This window comes from Sminthopsis crassicaudata, chromosome 3 (genome assembly GCF_048593235.1).
Source record: "Sminthopsis crassicaudata isolate SCR6 chromosome 3, ASM4859323v1, whole genome shotgun sequence".
Classification (NCBI taxonomy): Eukaryota; Metazoa; Chordata; class Mammalia; order Dasyuromorphia; family Dasyuridae; genus Sminthopsis; species Sminthopsis crassicaudata.
The window spans coordinates 654117086-654133139 of record NC_133619.1 but is presented as its reverse complement, the minus strand read 5'-3'; the positions used below and the strand labels follow the sequence as shown (position 1 = coordinate 654133139).

Below are 16054 nucleotides of genomic sequence, written 5' to 3'. Positions count from 1 at the left end.
AGAGAACTTTAAAAGTTATGGCTAAATACCGTTGTTTCCACTTTTCAACACCAATGATTTTGGTTAATAATACTACAGTAGTCATCATTGTTGCTATGGTTGTTTATGTGAGCTCCTTGTCAGGTATCTCACTCATGACTCACACGTCCACTCCTCTGAGGTCCGTCTCTGTGCGCTCTCCCTTCCACGTTTTTATCTAAGAAATAGACGGTCTCATTACATTATATTTCTTCCTGCAGCTACCTTCCTGGCAAGGAGTCTTCACCAAGTGCCACTGGAATCTACAGTCTAGCTTCCCAGGGTGGTAGCCCGAGGGATTAGCCTTTAGCGGCTTGTTGCTCTTGAACCCCCTCCACAGTGCTCTCCCCATTGATTACCATTCGGCCAGACTTGAATTTGCTGGACAGCTCCACTTGGCAGGAATCTACTTGTGTAACCAGCAGGTGTCACTGTGGAGTCAAAGTCTGCCTAGGTGCTCACTCTTTCCTTCCCACGAGGAAAAAGAGTTGAGAAACTTGGTCTTTTTTTCTTTCTCCTCCCATGGAACAGCCCAAAGGGCACGGGCTTCTCTTTGGCATTCATCCCTTCCTCCTGGAGTTTTTCTTGAGCCTCCCCTTTTCAAATAGATCTACAGGGCTACAACAAACTCAATTAGATTTGGGGGCAGGAATGGGAAAGAGAGGAGAAGAAAAATCCCAGATCTAGTTTAAAGTGTGGTCTTTGGGAAGTTCATAAAATTGCACATCTTTTCGTGAATTTTTATTGTTGTTGAGTTGCATCTTTGTGGTCCTGTTTGGGGTTTTAGTCCCAAGGATACTGGAATAGTGCCATTTCTTTTTTTTTTTTTTTTTAGCTCATTTTACAGATGAAGAAACTGAGGCAAAGAGGGCTAAATGACTTGGATGGGATCACACCGCTAGTAAGTATCTGAGGTCTGCACTCTGTGCACCCCACCCCCTAGCTGCTTTCACCGAAATATCTTAATATAAAATGCTACACTGCTAGTTTCCCCTCCCCTTTCTTTCTGGCCCCCTCCTCGCCCCTTCTTCCCGCACGTGCTCGGGGTTTGGCTGCAGCTGGGATGGGGTTGGGAAGGTGCCAGCTCTTCCCACCGGGAGCTACAGAAACCCGTGCGGGTAGAGAAAAGTTGCCAGCGCAGGGCCACGGCGCAGTCCTTTGAGAAAGCTGCTACTTCGGAATCTCCTGTGGCCTCTGAACTACGTTTCCCAGAAGTCCCTGCTACCCTCTCCGGCGCGGCTCGCGTAGTTGCCATGGAGACGGTCGCGTTCTGTCAGAAAACACCTGGCGGGGCATTTCCGCTTCCTGGGGGTCTTTGTTCGCGTCTGAGGGTCTCCGGGAGCAGTAGACCCCAGAGCGGGGCGGCAGGGCGGTGAGGCCGCCCTTCGGGGCCTCAGGCGGTTCTGTCGGGCCCCTCGGGTCCGCAGAGCATCAGGCAGCCGGGACCTTGGGCCGCCGAGGCCGAGGCCCCTCCTCCCGCTGGCGCTGTGCCCGCCCCCTCCGCCTCTTTCCGGGAGGGAGCATCTGGGGAAGGCCATGGGCCCCGGCTTCGCCGCGGCTGGCTTCCAGGTGAGGCGAAGTGCCCCGCGCGCCCCCCGGCTGCCGCGAGCCCCGCCCTCCCCATCCGAGGCAGGGCGGCGAGCCCCGCGCCATCTGTGTACGGGGCGCTGCGGACTCGGGGCTCACAGCCCGGAGCGGACACCACCCGCCCCTCGCTCAGGGCTCACAGCCCGGGGCGGAAGACCTCACGTCCAGTGACAGAAAAGTTAGAGTACTGAGTAGCTGGCACTTCCCTGTACAAAGGTCAACTCTTGGGCGCCCTCATGGGCTCCATTTTGCAGATGAGCAAACGGAGGTGCCCCTCGTCACTCCCCTCCCCCCAACTCATAGGAACCAGATAAAAGCAGGACGCATGAAGTCGTCTCCAAGGGGCCAAGCGGAGCCAGGGCTGCCGGCCGCGCTTTCTGGCGCTGCTGGTTAAGGGCTTTTGTGGTGCAGGGGTGGGAGCGGGGGCTTGTTAGCTGAGGAGGAGGGAATTGGCGGGCCACCTTCGGGAAGCGGCGGACCTTTGGCAGCGAGGAGATGGCGCGATCACCGCCTGGCCAGAGCGGGCGCCCCCCCCCCACACACACACAGCAAGGACTTTGCCGGAAGTCAACAGGTGGCAAAGCAAGCCAAGGTCAAGGAGACCCCCAAGGGATTCCCTCCTTGTGCTCTACGGCCCCTGCAAGGGAGCAAACTTCCCCTGCTCAAGAAGGGATTGGGTCCAAGAAAAAGGGGGATGTGGCTGGGATGAGCTTGGGCATGGGAGAGGAAAGAGACCCTCGGGTCTAGCATGTCCTAAGTGAGGAGGGGTAGTGAGGATCACGTGACTTTTTCATTCAAAAAGTGTTTCTTCTACAGATTTTTCCCCTTGCTGCAAAGGGCTAGAACTGAGCGATGCCCATTGGACGGTTCCCTATTAACTGTTTGAAGGTTGACCCTCCCCAGCTGTTCCGGGCTGGCTGGATTGGTGGGACCAAGGGGGGAAGTGACTCAGGCTCTCCTGCGATTGAGGGAGGAAGGTGTGTGTGAGGTTGCTAGGCCTAAGCCCCTGACCGTGACCGTAAAAGATCAAGAATAAAGGCGTTTAGTGATCCTGACTCCGCTGATTTCTGGGAAGCCAGAGTTCCCGCACCTTGCTTTGGGCCGGGCATGAATAAGCAGGCATTGCAAGGGAGAGCCGGTGGGATGTGACGAGCTTGGGGTGAGGCCGCCTTAAAGAACAAAACCCTTTTAAAACTATTTTCGATGGCGTTTGTTATTCTATCAGAGACATTTGCATCCTTCTTTGTGTCAGTAACACCCCGCACCGAAATCTTTTGTGACAACGCATAAACCATTCTGATTTGTTAGTCCTTCACTTCTCTGCTATAAGGGGACAAAATATATTTAATTTTATTATCTGAGCTCTAGAATCAACCTGTGAATGATGGTAGTAATGGCACAGAAATCTTGTCTAACATGCAGCAAAATATAGTCCTCCACTTCCCTGCCATGAAGGGAGAAGGTGTGTTTTATCATCTGATACCCAGGACCGTCTTCAGTTTTTCAGTTGTTCAGAATCCCGTTTCCTTTTAGTGTTCTTTGACATCATCATAATCACTGTACGCGTCACTTTCTTGTTTCTACTTAATTTCACTTTACATGGGGACTTCATATCAGTTTTCATAAATTTCCCCACATTGCCCAATTCCTCAGGTTCCTAATTTCTTACCATGTGATACATTTATATACGGTGGCTCTTAAAAAACCATCTCCCCTGTAGTTCTTTGCTACTTTGTTAGTGATTTTTAAAGTCTGACCACGGAAACCAAACCATGCAGATGGATGTAATTAGGAGAACTGATACTTTCATTGAATTGTATTGGGGAAAGGACTGAAGGAATGGAGTTGTTATTGAGCAAGCAGAAGTAGGGAGTAGAGATGATCAGTAGGGAAATTCAGATAGGAAATAGGGACTTTTATCAAGGTGAAATACTGGCAGGTAGCAATAAAGTCCAGTTTGTGGACACCTTGTCTGGTAATAATTGAACATGGAGGATGCGGGATGATCACAGATGTTGATGAGAGTTTTGACTTTATATTTCTGCATTATGAATGGGAAGGCAACAGGTATAATAGGAAGGGGTTGGATGGGAAGGTAAAATGTGAGATGCTGAAGTCATCAAGGAACGTCTGAGAGGCTGCTGGGAAATGGGAGTGTTTGGGACAAAAATACCCACCCATATTGACTACTCAAAGATCACTCATGGAAAGCAGAATTCTTTAGTAGAACCTCGAGAGGCGGACCCCATCCTGGTCTGCAAACAGAATTTCACAGCAGGATAGAGCCAAGCCTTGAAAATGCTTACAGCTTTTATACATTTCAGACAAAGAACCTCCAAAATCCCACCTCTATATGCTGTGATTGGTCACATAAGTCTATTGTTCCCCTAATTGGTCAGTGGAATGTAATAGACAAGGTGATATCCAGCTTCTTCGGCCATGTTGGACAACGGAATGTAGTCCAGGCCTTATCTGAAATCACATGACTCTGGAGAAGCCCAAACTGAGGCCTATAGGCTTGATCTACTTTAGGATCTGTAAGTTCTTCACCCTTTTCCCACACAGGAGGTAATGGCAAAAATTATGTCACTTGAGGTATTCCCTCTGAAGAATACTTAATATATAGGTTTGGGTTTGGGCTCCTCAAATGATTTGATCTTGCAGGTTGGAGGAAATTGCAGCTAGTTCTCTGCCACTAACTTAGAGAAATGTTTGTAAGTTAGAGGGTGAGGACCACATATGCGTTAATGGGATGGGGAGTTATTAATTTGCAGAAGTTTTTAGCCTGGGTACAGATAAGAGTCGAGACAGTGTCATCAGTTCAGCGTTTCAGCTTCTACATCCAGATGGAATATAGGCCCCCATCAAAGCAACTGGATCACTGAGGGTGATTTTGGGACACTATTTTTTAGTATGATAAGTTTCATAGAGATCTGGGTGGAAGTGCCACCAGCTCTGAATCAGAGAGAGAAACTACAGATCAGGAGAGGGCTCAAAACATGAAGCGATTGATACCAGATGGAGACAAGAGGACAGGATCAATAACGCCTGTTGACAGGAATGAAAGTCTAAAAGTGGCGGAGGGTACAGTAAAATGTCAGAGGGATGAAGAGTTTAGATTTCTTTAGTTTCCCAATTTTTTAGGATAGGTATCATATTTTGCCAAAAGTTTCTCCCCAGAAATAATTTCCCTACCTTCCCTCCTAGCAGATATTCAGATGTTCAGATGCCCTTTAACTCCCTAAATTCTGGTTGTTCTCATTCAATTAAGCCAATAGATTGAAACATTTAAAGGGCCTTGTATAATGCATATCAGGACTTGAGTAGGCACAATTTTCTGATATGTCCTTGTTTTCTCCTTATTTGGGAAAAATACTGTTAAGTTAGGGGATTCCAGCGTAGCTAAAAATGTAGTTAATGCAAAATGTACCCTAATGCATAATATTTTCTCAAGTCAGGCAATTAAAGATTTCTGTTAAGACTGATAATTTCTCATCACCAAATAATGCTATTTGATGTTTATCCTTAATTCTTTAGGCTGTTCTTGGCATCCAGAACCTGCTTATTTCAGGTGACCAGTTCTGACAGAGGATATATTCTGAGAGGCTGTTTATTCCTAGTATATCCACAAACTTGATCTGTTTTTCTTCATCCCCTTCAATAAAGTATTTGGATTTTAAAGGGACTTGTTGGATTATAGTGTGTTTTGTTTCCCAGGAAATCAAGAAATCTGTTGGCTCAGAAATATTGAGTGTGTCTATCTGACAGGAGAGACCTGGCCTCCGGTCAGAGGCAGAGACCCTTACCTGTCCCAGCAGAGAGCGAATGCCAGACTAAGAAATGCTGTACTAGACTTCAGTATTATTGGTTGGAGACAAGAATGCTTAATCCTTTTGTAGAGTGGGGAAATTGAGAGATTTTCACCCTATCCAGAATTCCCTTCGAGGGATTTATCCCAGGAAGGCTTCTGTCATTAGTTTGTATTCTGACCTATTTGAATGTAAAGAAACTTGAATTTTATTTCGTATCTCTGTGGATTTGGGGTTTTGTACTAGGCCTGGTATCCTTTTATATTTGTAGGAGGTAAAGGAGATAAGAAGGAGGTGAGATGGGATTCTTCTGTGTAGGGTAATGGTCACAGTGACTTGGATTGTAGATCACTGAACTGTTTTCAATTAAGTTTCTAAAACATCTATGCAATCTTGAAACTTTCCACTATTCCTTGTGTTGAAATAACAGCTTCCATTGCCTCTATTGGCTCTGATTTCTATTACCATGAAAACATTCGCGGGGGAGGGAGTCCTTCTTGGCTTATGGCTTGGGAATATAGCACGATTCCAGTTTAATTTCTAATAAGGCAAAGATTACTCAGCAAACCAAATCAAAGCTTGACAACTTTTGTATAAGCACGACTCTTTATTAGGTTCTACACTAAGGGTGAGATGTATGAGTCTTTTGGGTTTTACTTGAAGAAGCATTACCCAAGAGTGACGTTGAGGGGCTAAGCAGGAGGGTCACCATGCTGTAGATTCAGAAAGTTAGACGCATAACAGGGATGCAGTAAATATTTACTTTGAGCTACACCATGAAAAATGCTTTCTGTACGATCAGCTAACTTCAGGGCTCCCCCAAGGTCCTTTTGAGAGAGGATCCTGGGTGAGCAGGAACGTGTTTGATGTTTCAGGAGTCGGTGACTTTCAAAGATGTGGCTGTGGAGTTCACCTGGGAGGAGTGGAAGCACCTGGATCCCGCTCAGAGGAACCTGTTCAGGGATGTGATGCTGGAGAACTATGGGAACCTCGTCTCCCTGGGTAAAGACAGCTTTCCTTTTTAGCTTAGAAGCTTCTCACTGGGACAACTCACTGGGATGCCTGAAGGGCATGGCAGAAATAAAGGAGAAAAGTCTAATCCTGGGGCTCTGAAGGTAATAGGATCATGCATAGACTTAGAAGTGGAAGAGACCCCGGGGAACTCTAATTTAACCCTTTGGTCCTAACAGTGATACAGTCACTGAGAAGTGAAAAGCAAAATGCAAAGGCCGTTCTCCTGACTCTAAATCCAGGATCTTTCAGTCCGTCTCTCTTCTCTTTCCTTGCTGTTTGTGAGCAGTACATGCTCCAAGTGGAGCGTGATCCATGCTGTTGGTCATAATTAGACTATGCCTAATTTTTGTGAGAGAAGAGAGAAAGACTCCTAGCTGTGGGACAGAGAGTCAGTGTTGGGCTCTTAGGATTAAGGATCTCTGAGCAAGAGCCAGAGATGAATTCTAGAACAAACTGGGTGTGATGGGACTGAGGGTTCAGGAAAAGGAACCGGCCTAAGCAAGAGGAATGATCATTCTTTTTCCTCTGTGGAAGTCCTCAACTTGGGGATCTCAGGGATGGGGCTTCAGTAGCTGTTTCCAGGTTGCATGGTCTTTTCTTTGTGTAACTAGAAATGGGTAACTTGTTCCTGTCCCAAAATGGCCCCTTCTCCATTCTTTGTTTTACTAGGTCAGAGATTTTGTATCGAAATTAAGTGCTGGAAAATGTACAGCATCCCTGCCTTATATGTGCATGTGGTCTTTTTTTGAGTCCAAAATCCCTCTGTGACTCACCTCTCATACTTAGCTATTGCTATACTATCACAGTGGGGATCGTAAGATGGCTTCCCTACAGGCGATATTTTTATTGTCCAGGGGTGCTACTCTATACTTACTACTATCAGTCCTGAACATCCTTGAGAAGCCTTACTTAATCTTCCTGGTGTACTTTGTTCCTAGAGCCAGAATTGAATTCTGACGTGGCCCATTTCTTTCCTCTGAGCAGGACTGGCAGTCACCAAGCCAGATGTTATCTTCCAGTTGGAGAGAGGAGATGCGCCCTGGATGCTTGAGATAGAAGTCCCAAGAAGCGCCCCTACAGGTGGGTGAGTCAGATGGGAGTCACTCCAAGGAAGGGCCGCGCCATTCATTTGGGGGGGCGGGAGGGAAGGGGAAGGAATGCTTTTGAAACATTTGACTGACTCCTCCCCGAGGAGGTCTGACCCTGTCCAGGTTGAGCTTTCTCACATTCATTCATTTTCATGTCAACAACTTAGTTTCTACAGGATCAAGAATAACATTTTCCTACAGCTCAATTCTTTCTCAACTCAAGCCAGTAGACAGGCATTAAACTGCTGCTGTGTGCTGGGGATGCAAAATCAAAAATGGAAGACCTTCTTTTGTCTGAAGGGCTTTTTCTCCCACTATGAGGCTCAGTTTGTACCCAGACCTCTTGAGGAGAGAGTAAGCACGGCCAGGTAGCAGGTGGGGGTGTACGGGAGAAGCCGAAGCTTCACGTAGGAGCTGAGCTGAACCTTGATGGAAGCAAAGGATTCTGAGAGGTCGAGGTGAGGAAGCAGGAAAATCCCATAAAGCAATGTAGCTAAATAGTGTAGAGTATATGAGAGGAAGTCATGGAAAATAAGTCTAGAAAGGCCGGTGGGAAGCTGCTTGTCAAGAACTTGAAATTTCAGCCTGAAGCTTGTCTACTTTAGCAGCGATATGAAGATTGGTGGAGAGGCCGGGATGGTCCAGCTGAGATGGGAGGAGAATCTGAGCTGGGGTCAGGCCTGTGGGGCTGCAGAAAAGGAGAAGAGATGTGGGTAGGGGTGTGGGCTATAGGGAGAGGATCCTCAATTCGAGAGCGGGGAGGTCATTTGTTAATACAATACCCTCGTTTTATAGATGAGGAAGGGGAAGCTCAGAGACAGGGGATGGACTTTCCCCAAGCTCATAGAGGGAATAAGTGGGAGAGTTAGGTTTGGAGATCTTCTGCATCCAAATCCAATTCTCTTTCTATTGTTGTTCAGTTATTTAGTTAAGTCTGGCTCTTTGTGACTCCATTTTCTTGGCAGAGATTATGGTGTGGTTTGCCACTTTCTTCTCCAGTGTGTTCCCATCTTACAATCGAAGAACTGAGGTAAATAGGGGTTAAGTTATTTGCCCAGGCACAGCCAATAGGTGTCTGAAGCTGGATTTGAACTTGGGTCTTCCTCATTTGAAGCTCAGACTATCTATCCACTATATCTCTCTGCTTTCCTCTCTTTGCATAGCACCACAATAAAAGTCAAAATAGCTCCTGGTTTGCTAACCTGGGTGAGTCACAGATATCTCACCCAGGGGATGGCTTTCTGAGAAAAGCTGCACATTTTCCCTCTTGGCATTAAGAACCTTGCTCTCTCTGGCTTCCCACCCACAGGAACAGCATTGTGCACCTCTCTGCCTCAGTTTCCTCCTTCACAAAATGAGGACTTAATAGCTTTTCAGGCCCTGTCTCTGTCCTTTCTCAGGATCCTTTCATCTTGTTCCTTTTGTGCACTTTGTGTTCCAACCAGTGCGGTCTACTTGCTGTGACCTGAATTCGGCATTCTCCTTGGGCCTCTGCTTTTGTTGTAATCTGTACCTGGCCTGAATTAACTTCTCATCTCAAACCCTTAGACTGGTCCCTAGTTTCCTTCAAGACTTCTTTGAGGTAGCATTTCTTCTATTAAACCTTTCCTGGTTTCTCAAGTAGTTAGTTCTTTCTCTTAACTCTTTGCCATCATCATAATAATATATCATATATATATATAATTGTTATGATTTATGTATACATATGTCTCAATTCATAATAATAAGAAGAGTATGCCATCTGTGACTGTTTCTAAGTCACTATTAATTGTAAAAGGACCAAACACATATCTGCATAATTCCTTCCAAGTTGACTTTGAACTTTAATGGGGTTATTCTTTGGGTCTGGCTTTTAAACCAGTTCAGAGTCATGTTAATAGTGATGATGATGATGATGATGATATTGATAACTAGCATTGGTATAAGTGCTTTAAAATTTTCAGAGTGCTTTTAAAATATCATCTCTTTATCCTTACAACAGGGAGGTAAATGGCAATTACCTCGTGTTATAGGTAAGGAAACTGAGGCAAAATTATGCTAAGGAACTTGAATTTATCATGTACAGCCAGGTTTTCTCTTAAGTATCCACACGCCCTTTTGCTCCCTTAACAGTTTTTGTCCTGTCATTTCATTTCCAGTTCAAAGAACATTTCTCCTTGGCAGAAAAAACAGAAGCAAGATGACAGTTGAGGACCTTTGTCTTCCTTCTGTGGTCAATTGTCATTGTCTTATTCATCCCACAGTATGCTTCTACTCTTCTTTCCTCCCAATGTGCTTTTGACAATTTGTTTTTGTAACCCTTAGCTTGCCTTCCGCCTCCACTCATTCTCATCTTCATCATTCCTGGCACTGGGATTTTTAAAAATCTTTTAAAGAATTTTTTAATAGTATCTTATTTTTCCAAATATATGTAAACATAGTTGTAAACATCCATTGTGTCATTCATATTTGTTATGTTAGGCATGAAAAATCAGACCAAACAAGAAAAAAAAAAAAAAAAACATGAGACATAAAAAAAATTTACCAAGCAAACAGTGAAAATAGTATGCTCCGATCCACATTCAGAATCCATAATTCTCTCTCTGTGGACAGATGACATTTTCCATCCCAGGTCTTTGGGAATTCTCCTCTTTTATAGAACCATACCTTAGTCATCCTGTTTCTTGCCTTTGCTTTCATCTTTTGCACATTTCTTTTTTCAAATGTAAGTTAGTTTATAATTTCTCTGCATATTTACATCACTTTTTAAAGATAAATCCTGTTTTTCTTCCTTGTGGCAATTGTTTTTCTTTATTTACTGAAACTCCCGTCACTGTTGTTCCTTCATTCTCAGAGAGAACCAGGTGCTAGTCCAACTAAAGCTAACACTGCAGTAGAAAGAGTTGAATGGACCTTAATTTGTTTTATTATCTTTACATGACAGTCTCTTCCCATATTCCTAGAATTCCCTCTTAACCACAAACAAATCTGTGACATCATTTGAAAGTTCCCTTCAGTGATAGGTCATATACCCACCATATGTCTCAGAGTAATTTAGGCTTTGTTTCTTTGGACAAATGGTATTGCAGTTTTAGTGCCATCTGGAAACACTGGTAGGATGTTAATCATCAAAAGGTGGGGCCTATGTTTACATGGAAGATTGGAGTTAGTAAAAAAAAACAACCTTTGCAGTTATCCAAAGACATGCATATGTATATGTACATTATATTGGACAAACCAATATGGAGTACATAATGGAAACTGGCTGGCAGACGGTCTTCAACACTTGTTTTTCCTATGTGGCTGGACAAGTTAGACTCCTTGGAGTGATTCTAGTTCTTTTCTTAGGATGTTCTGGAATGTTCTGGAGCTCAGTATCATCCACAAAAAAGATCATTTGGAATATAGAGAATCCCTCCTGGCTGTGGACTCTATGCTAGATTCCTCCATCACAGTGATCCAGACATTTCTCATTTAAGTCTCACTTGAGGTTTGTTATCGGAGGATCATTAAACGGATATTTTTAATGTCTTAAAATAAGATTTTCTTAATATCTTTTGTTTTTAATCTTACCTACATTTCCTATTGTATCCTCTCCTTGCCATATACTTACTAATTTATTTATTTATTTATTTGTTTGTTTGTTTGTTTGTTTATTTTCTGAGGCTGGGGTTAAGTGACTCGCCCAGGGTCACACAGCCAGGAAGTGTTAAGTGTCTGAGACCAAATTTGAACTCGGGTCCTCCTGAATTCAAGGCTGGTGCTCTATCTACTGCGCCACCTAGCTGCCCCTTATACTTAATAATTTAAAGAAGTATTATAAAGCTAGCTTATGAGGAAAAAAAAAATACCTTGATATATATTCTATTCAATTCCTCTATTTTTTCAAAGAAGTAGAGAGAGGAACTCTTGGTCAAGCATGGTCTTTCTAATTTCATTGCATTTAGTTGTGTTGCAATCGCTTTCATTCTTTTTCATCTATATGGTTGTAGTCACAGAGTATATTGTTTTCCTAGTTCTTCTTACTTCACTTTTAATCAGTTTATAGAAGTTTTTCCATGCTTCTCCATATTTAGCACATTTATCAGCTCTTATGGAGTAGTCATATTCTATTATATTCTTGTACACAATTTATTTGTTCTTTGCTACCACAAAACAGCATCGTTTAACTATTTTAGTGCTTTTTCTTGCCCTTGACCTTCTCTAGGTTTTTAATTAGTTGTAGAATCACTAGTTCAAAGATATGAACATTATAATGACTTCTTTCAAAATTTCAAATTACTTTCCAGAATGATTTAAGTCATAGTTTTACTTGTAGCACATTATTGTCATTTTTCTATAATCCCTGTAACATGATCTTTTCTCTAAATGCAGGGGCACATGTTACTTTGTTTGTGATGGAATTAATAGGGGAATTCCCTTTGACTTACTTAGTTCCAATGAAGCTGATCATGTGTCCAGACATTGCCAGTGGTCCTGTGATTGGTCCCAGTATGCCCTGGATTTTTGCCAAGGGGCATGTGTGATCTCATTTGCAGCTGGTTAGTTCCTTGGTCCCTCCACAGCTAATGGTGAATGTTGGAGGATTTGCCACTGGGCATGAAGTGTGAGCTTTAAAGGAGAAAGAACTTCAAGCTCTGGCTCAGAAATACAGTGAGAGTGGATGAGGATTTTTTCTCTCCCTCTTCTCCCTTGGGAAATAGTGACGACAAGATCCTCACGTCCGAGAGGGCAGGTCTCACTGGGCTTCAGAGCTTCATGCTTGAGGAAGGGCTGACTGAGAGCTGTTGGCAAGCTCTCCTGAGTGAGAATTCCTGCCTTGTGTTCTTGCAGCACATATATTTCTCCAACATATGCACTAACGCAGGACAATCACTTAGATGTAGATGTAGATGTAAATCCATTCCTACAAACTAGATGCTTCCTTATTATCTTCTTGCTTGGCTTCATTTCAGATTGTTATTAAAAATGTTTGTAAAACACATTCCAGAATACCAGCATATGAAGCATGATGTGCTCCTCTTTTTTGTCAGAGGTCTAATGGATCATTCAGTGTGCAGAATGAGATACAAATTTTTGGATACAACCAAATGTAGAAATGTGTGTGGTTTGACTGAATATTTCAAGAAGGGTTTTGTTTTATTTTTCCATTGAAGTGTAGGAGAGAGAGGGAGAGGAAACCTAACAATAGAGTTGTTCTTTTTTTAAAAAAGAAAGGAAAAAAGAGTCGTTGAAGCACTTTTTAAAAAGTAGATAAAAGAACAGCTGGAAAGCTAGAAGGAAAAACAGATAAGTAAGACAACTTCAAGTTACAGCTTGAATTTATTTTATACTTAAAAAAAAGAAAAGGCAAACTGCTTCTAATAAAGATTCACAGTTTCAAATATAATCCTCTTTCGGTTTGACTTTCTACATGGAAATACTTATTTCATTTGGTGTTTGTTGGAAGGTCAGAATAAAAAAATTAGTCCAATATTTGTTCTACAATTTTTAAATTTCAGGTCATTCTGCAATAGATGAGACGGAATCTAGGAGTTCCTATAAAAGCAATTTCCTTTCTTCTGGCACAGAAAGTATTGACTTTTATTTTCTTTCTTTCAGAATGCCTTAATCTGGAGTCAAGGTGGAAAACAACAGAGACTATTGCAATCCAAGGCATTTCTCTAAGGAAGTTATCTAAGAAAAGAATCAAGGATGGACCATGGGATTCTGTGTTAGGAGAAGGTTGGGAATGTGCTTTTAGACTGGAGCAAGAGGAGGCCAACTATGAAAAACAATCCCAGCAAGTGACAATCCCTCATAAAAAAACTTCTGATATTTATAACAATGAATGTAATATGTTGGGAACAGGTTTCAATCTGAGGTCAATCCTGATTTCACAGCATCAAGATCATAGGAGGAAAAATATTCATAAATGTGATATACATGGAATAAACTTTAAACAATGTTCAGAAAAATGTAAGCATAATAGTATTTTTTCTGAGACATTTTGCAAATACAAATATAGGAAGGCAGACAATTGTGATTCATATCTTACTCAAAGTGACAGAAAATACACTGAAAAAAAATCTTGTGAAGCTGGGAAAGTGTTGAATAGCAATGTATCCCTTAAAAATCATCAGATTATTCCAGTTGCATCAAAATTTTTTCAGTATAAAACATGTGGGAAAGACTCTAACTGTAAATCTCTTCTTCTATATCAAGAACTTCACAGGGAAGAGGAACCCTTTGCATGTAAAGAATGGGAAAAATCCTTTAACTGGCATGGACAACTTACTGAACACAAAAGAGTTCATACTGGAGAAAAACCCTTTGAATGTAACAAATGTGGGAAATCATTTAACTGGAGAGGACAGCTGACTATACATAAAAGGATTCATACTGGAGAGAAGCCCTTTGTATGCCCTGAATGTGGAAAATCCTTTAATCAAGCTGGAAAGCTTACTGAACACAAGAGAATTCATAGTGGAGAGAAACCCTTCCCTTGCAATGAATGTGGGAAATCTTTTAATCGGCGAAAAGCACTCATTATCCACAGGAGGATTCACACGGGAGAGAAACCCTTTGGTTGTAGTGAGTGTGGAAAATTCTTCAATCAGAGGGGACATCTTACTGGGCATAAGAAAATTCATACTGGAGAAAAACCCTTTGAATGTAACGAATGTGGAAAATTCTTCAGGCGAAGACGACACCTTACTAGACATATGGTGATTCATACGGGAGAGAAACCCTTTCAATGTAATGAATGTGGGAAAGCCTTTAATGAATGTGGAAAGCTTACTGAACACAAAAGAATTCACACAGGAGAGAAGCCCTTTGAGTGTACTGATTGTGGGAAATCCTTTAATTCAAATGGACAACTCACTACACACAGAAGAATTCATACTGGAGAGAAACCTTTTGTGTGTAATGAATGTGGAAAATCTTTTAGGTGGTGTCGAGATCTTAATGAACATAAGAGAATTCATACTGGAGAGAAACCCTTTCAGTGTAATGAATGTGGAAAGTCTTTTAATCGTCGAAAAGCCCTTATTGTACATAGAAGGATTCACACTGGAGAAAAGCCCTTTGAATGTAGTGAATGTGGAAAATTCTTCAATCAACGTGGAAACCTTACTGAACATAAGAGAATTCATACTGGAGAAAAGCCTTTTGAATGTAATGAATGTGGGAAATCATTTAATTGGAGAGGGCAGCTTACTATACATAAAAGGATTCATACTGGAGAGAAACCTTTTGTATGCAATGAATGTGGAAAATCCTTTAATCAATGTGGAAAACTTACTGAACACAAGCGAATTCATACTGGAGAAAAACCATTTGAATGTAATGAATGTGGAAAATCCTTTAACTGGAGTGGACAACTTACTACACATAAAAGAGTTCACACTGGAGAGAAACCCTTTGAATGTAATGAATGTGGGAAATCTTTTAGCAGGAGTGCATCCCTTACTAAACATAAAAGAATCCATACTGGCGAGAAACCCTTTGAGTGTACTGAGTGTGGGAAATTTTTTAACTGTCATGCACACCTTACTGAACATAAGAGAATTCATACTGGAGAAAAACCCTTTGGATGTAATGATTGTGGAGTCTCCTTTAGGTGGAGAGGACAACTCACTAGACATAAGAGGATTCATACTGGAGAAAAACCTTTTGAATGCAATGCATGTGGAAAATTCTTTAATCAGCGTGGAAACCTTACTGAACATGAGAGAATTCACACTGGAGAGAAACCCTTTGAATGTAACGAATGTGGAAAATCCTTTAAACAGCGAGGAAACCTTACAGACCATAAGAGAATTCATACTGGAGAGAAGCCCTTTGAATGTAATCAGTGTGGCAAATCCTTTAATCGTCGTGGAAAGCTTACTGACCACAAGAGGATTCATACTGGAGAGAAACCTCTTTAACATGAATGTGGGAATTCCTTCCCTGATAGAGCAGTGCTTGACGACGTTAGAGAATTCTTGTTACAGAGAAATCCTTGATGTAATGAAGGGGGATAATCCTTTCATTGGCAAGGATAGCTTATTAGCACATCCTTTAACCAAAGTGGACAGCTATTATACATGAAATTCATACTGAATTAAAGCCATTAGAATGTTAATACAGACTGTCCTTTAGATGATAGAAGATCTTACTGAGCATGAGAATTCATGCTAGGGAGAAAGTTTTTGCAGAGTACAGCAGTTTGACTTGTTTATCAATCACCTGGAAATGAACATATTGTATTTTTAATTTCTCTGAAAAAACAATATAAACTTCATGTCATCAATTTTTTTTTCTGCTTAAATTTGTTTCCAAGGAATCTATTTCTAGCTTTTCCTCTGTAGATAAGAAAAACATCTACTTCTTTCTCTGAGCTTCAAAATCTCCCTTAACTGTATTTTTTTTTCAGGGCCAATTAAGTAATATTTCATCTTAAATCCATAATAAAGGTCCAACTTGAGGTCACTTCTCTAGTTATATTTCTCTTTCTTATGAACTACTCTCAATGGAAAAAAAAGAAAAACTACTAGCTCTTTTTTGCTGACAATAAGTCTACTTGAGATATGG

General features: G+C 42.0%; 1 protein-coding gene across 2 annotated transcripts; it reads left to right on the top strand.

Moving 5' to 3' along the window:
- Positions 1 to 1280: 1280 nt before the first annotated feature.
- LOC141564699 (uncharacterized) lies at positions 1281 to 15773 on the top strand. 2 transcript variants are annotated; one of them, XM_074307509.1, is made up of 4 exons: positions 1281 to 1587; positions 6290 to 6416; positions 7413 to 7508; positions 13097 to 15773. In XM_074307509.1, exons 1-4 carry the CDS (start codon positions 1555 to 1557, stop codon positions 15406 to 15408), a joined length of 2568 nt encoding a protein of 855 aa, XP_074163610.1. In that variant the 5' UTR covers positions 1281 to 1554; the 3' UTR covers positions 15409 to 15773. The 2 variants fall into 2 exon arrangements, with proteins under 2 accessions (XP_074163610.1, XP_074163611.1); XM_074307510.1 differs by having other exon boundaries at positions 1282 to 1587; positions 6239 to 6416.
- The last annotated feature ends 281 nt before the right edge of the window (positions 15774 to 16054 follow it).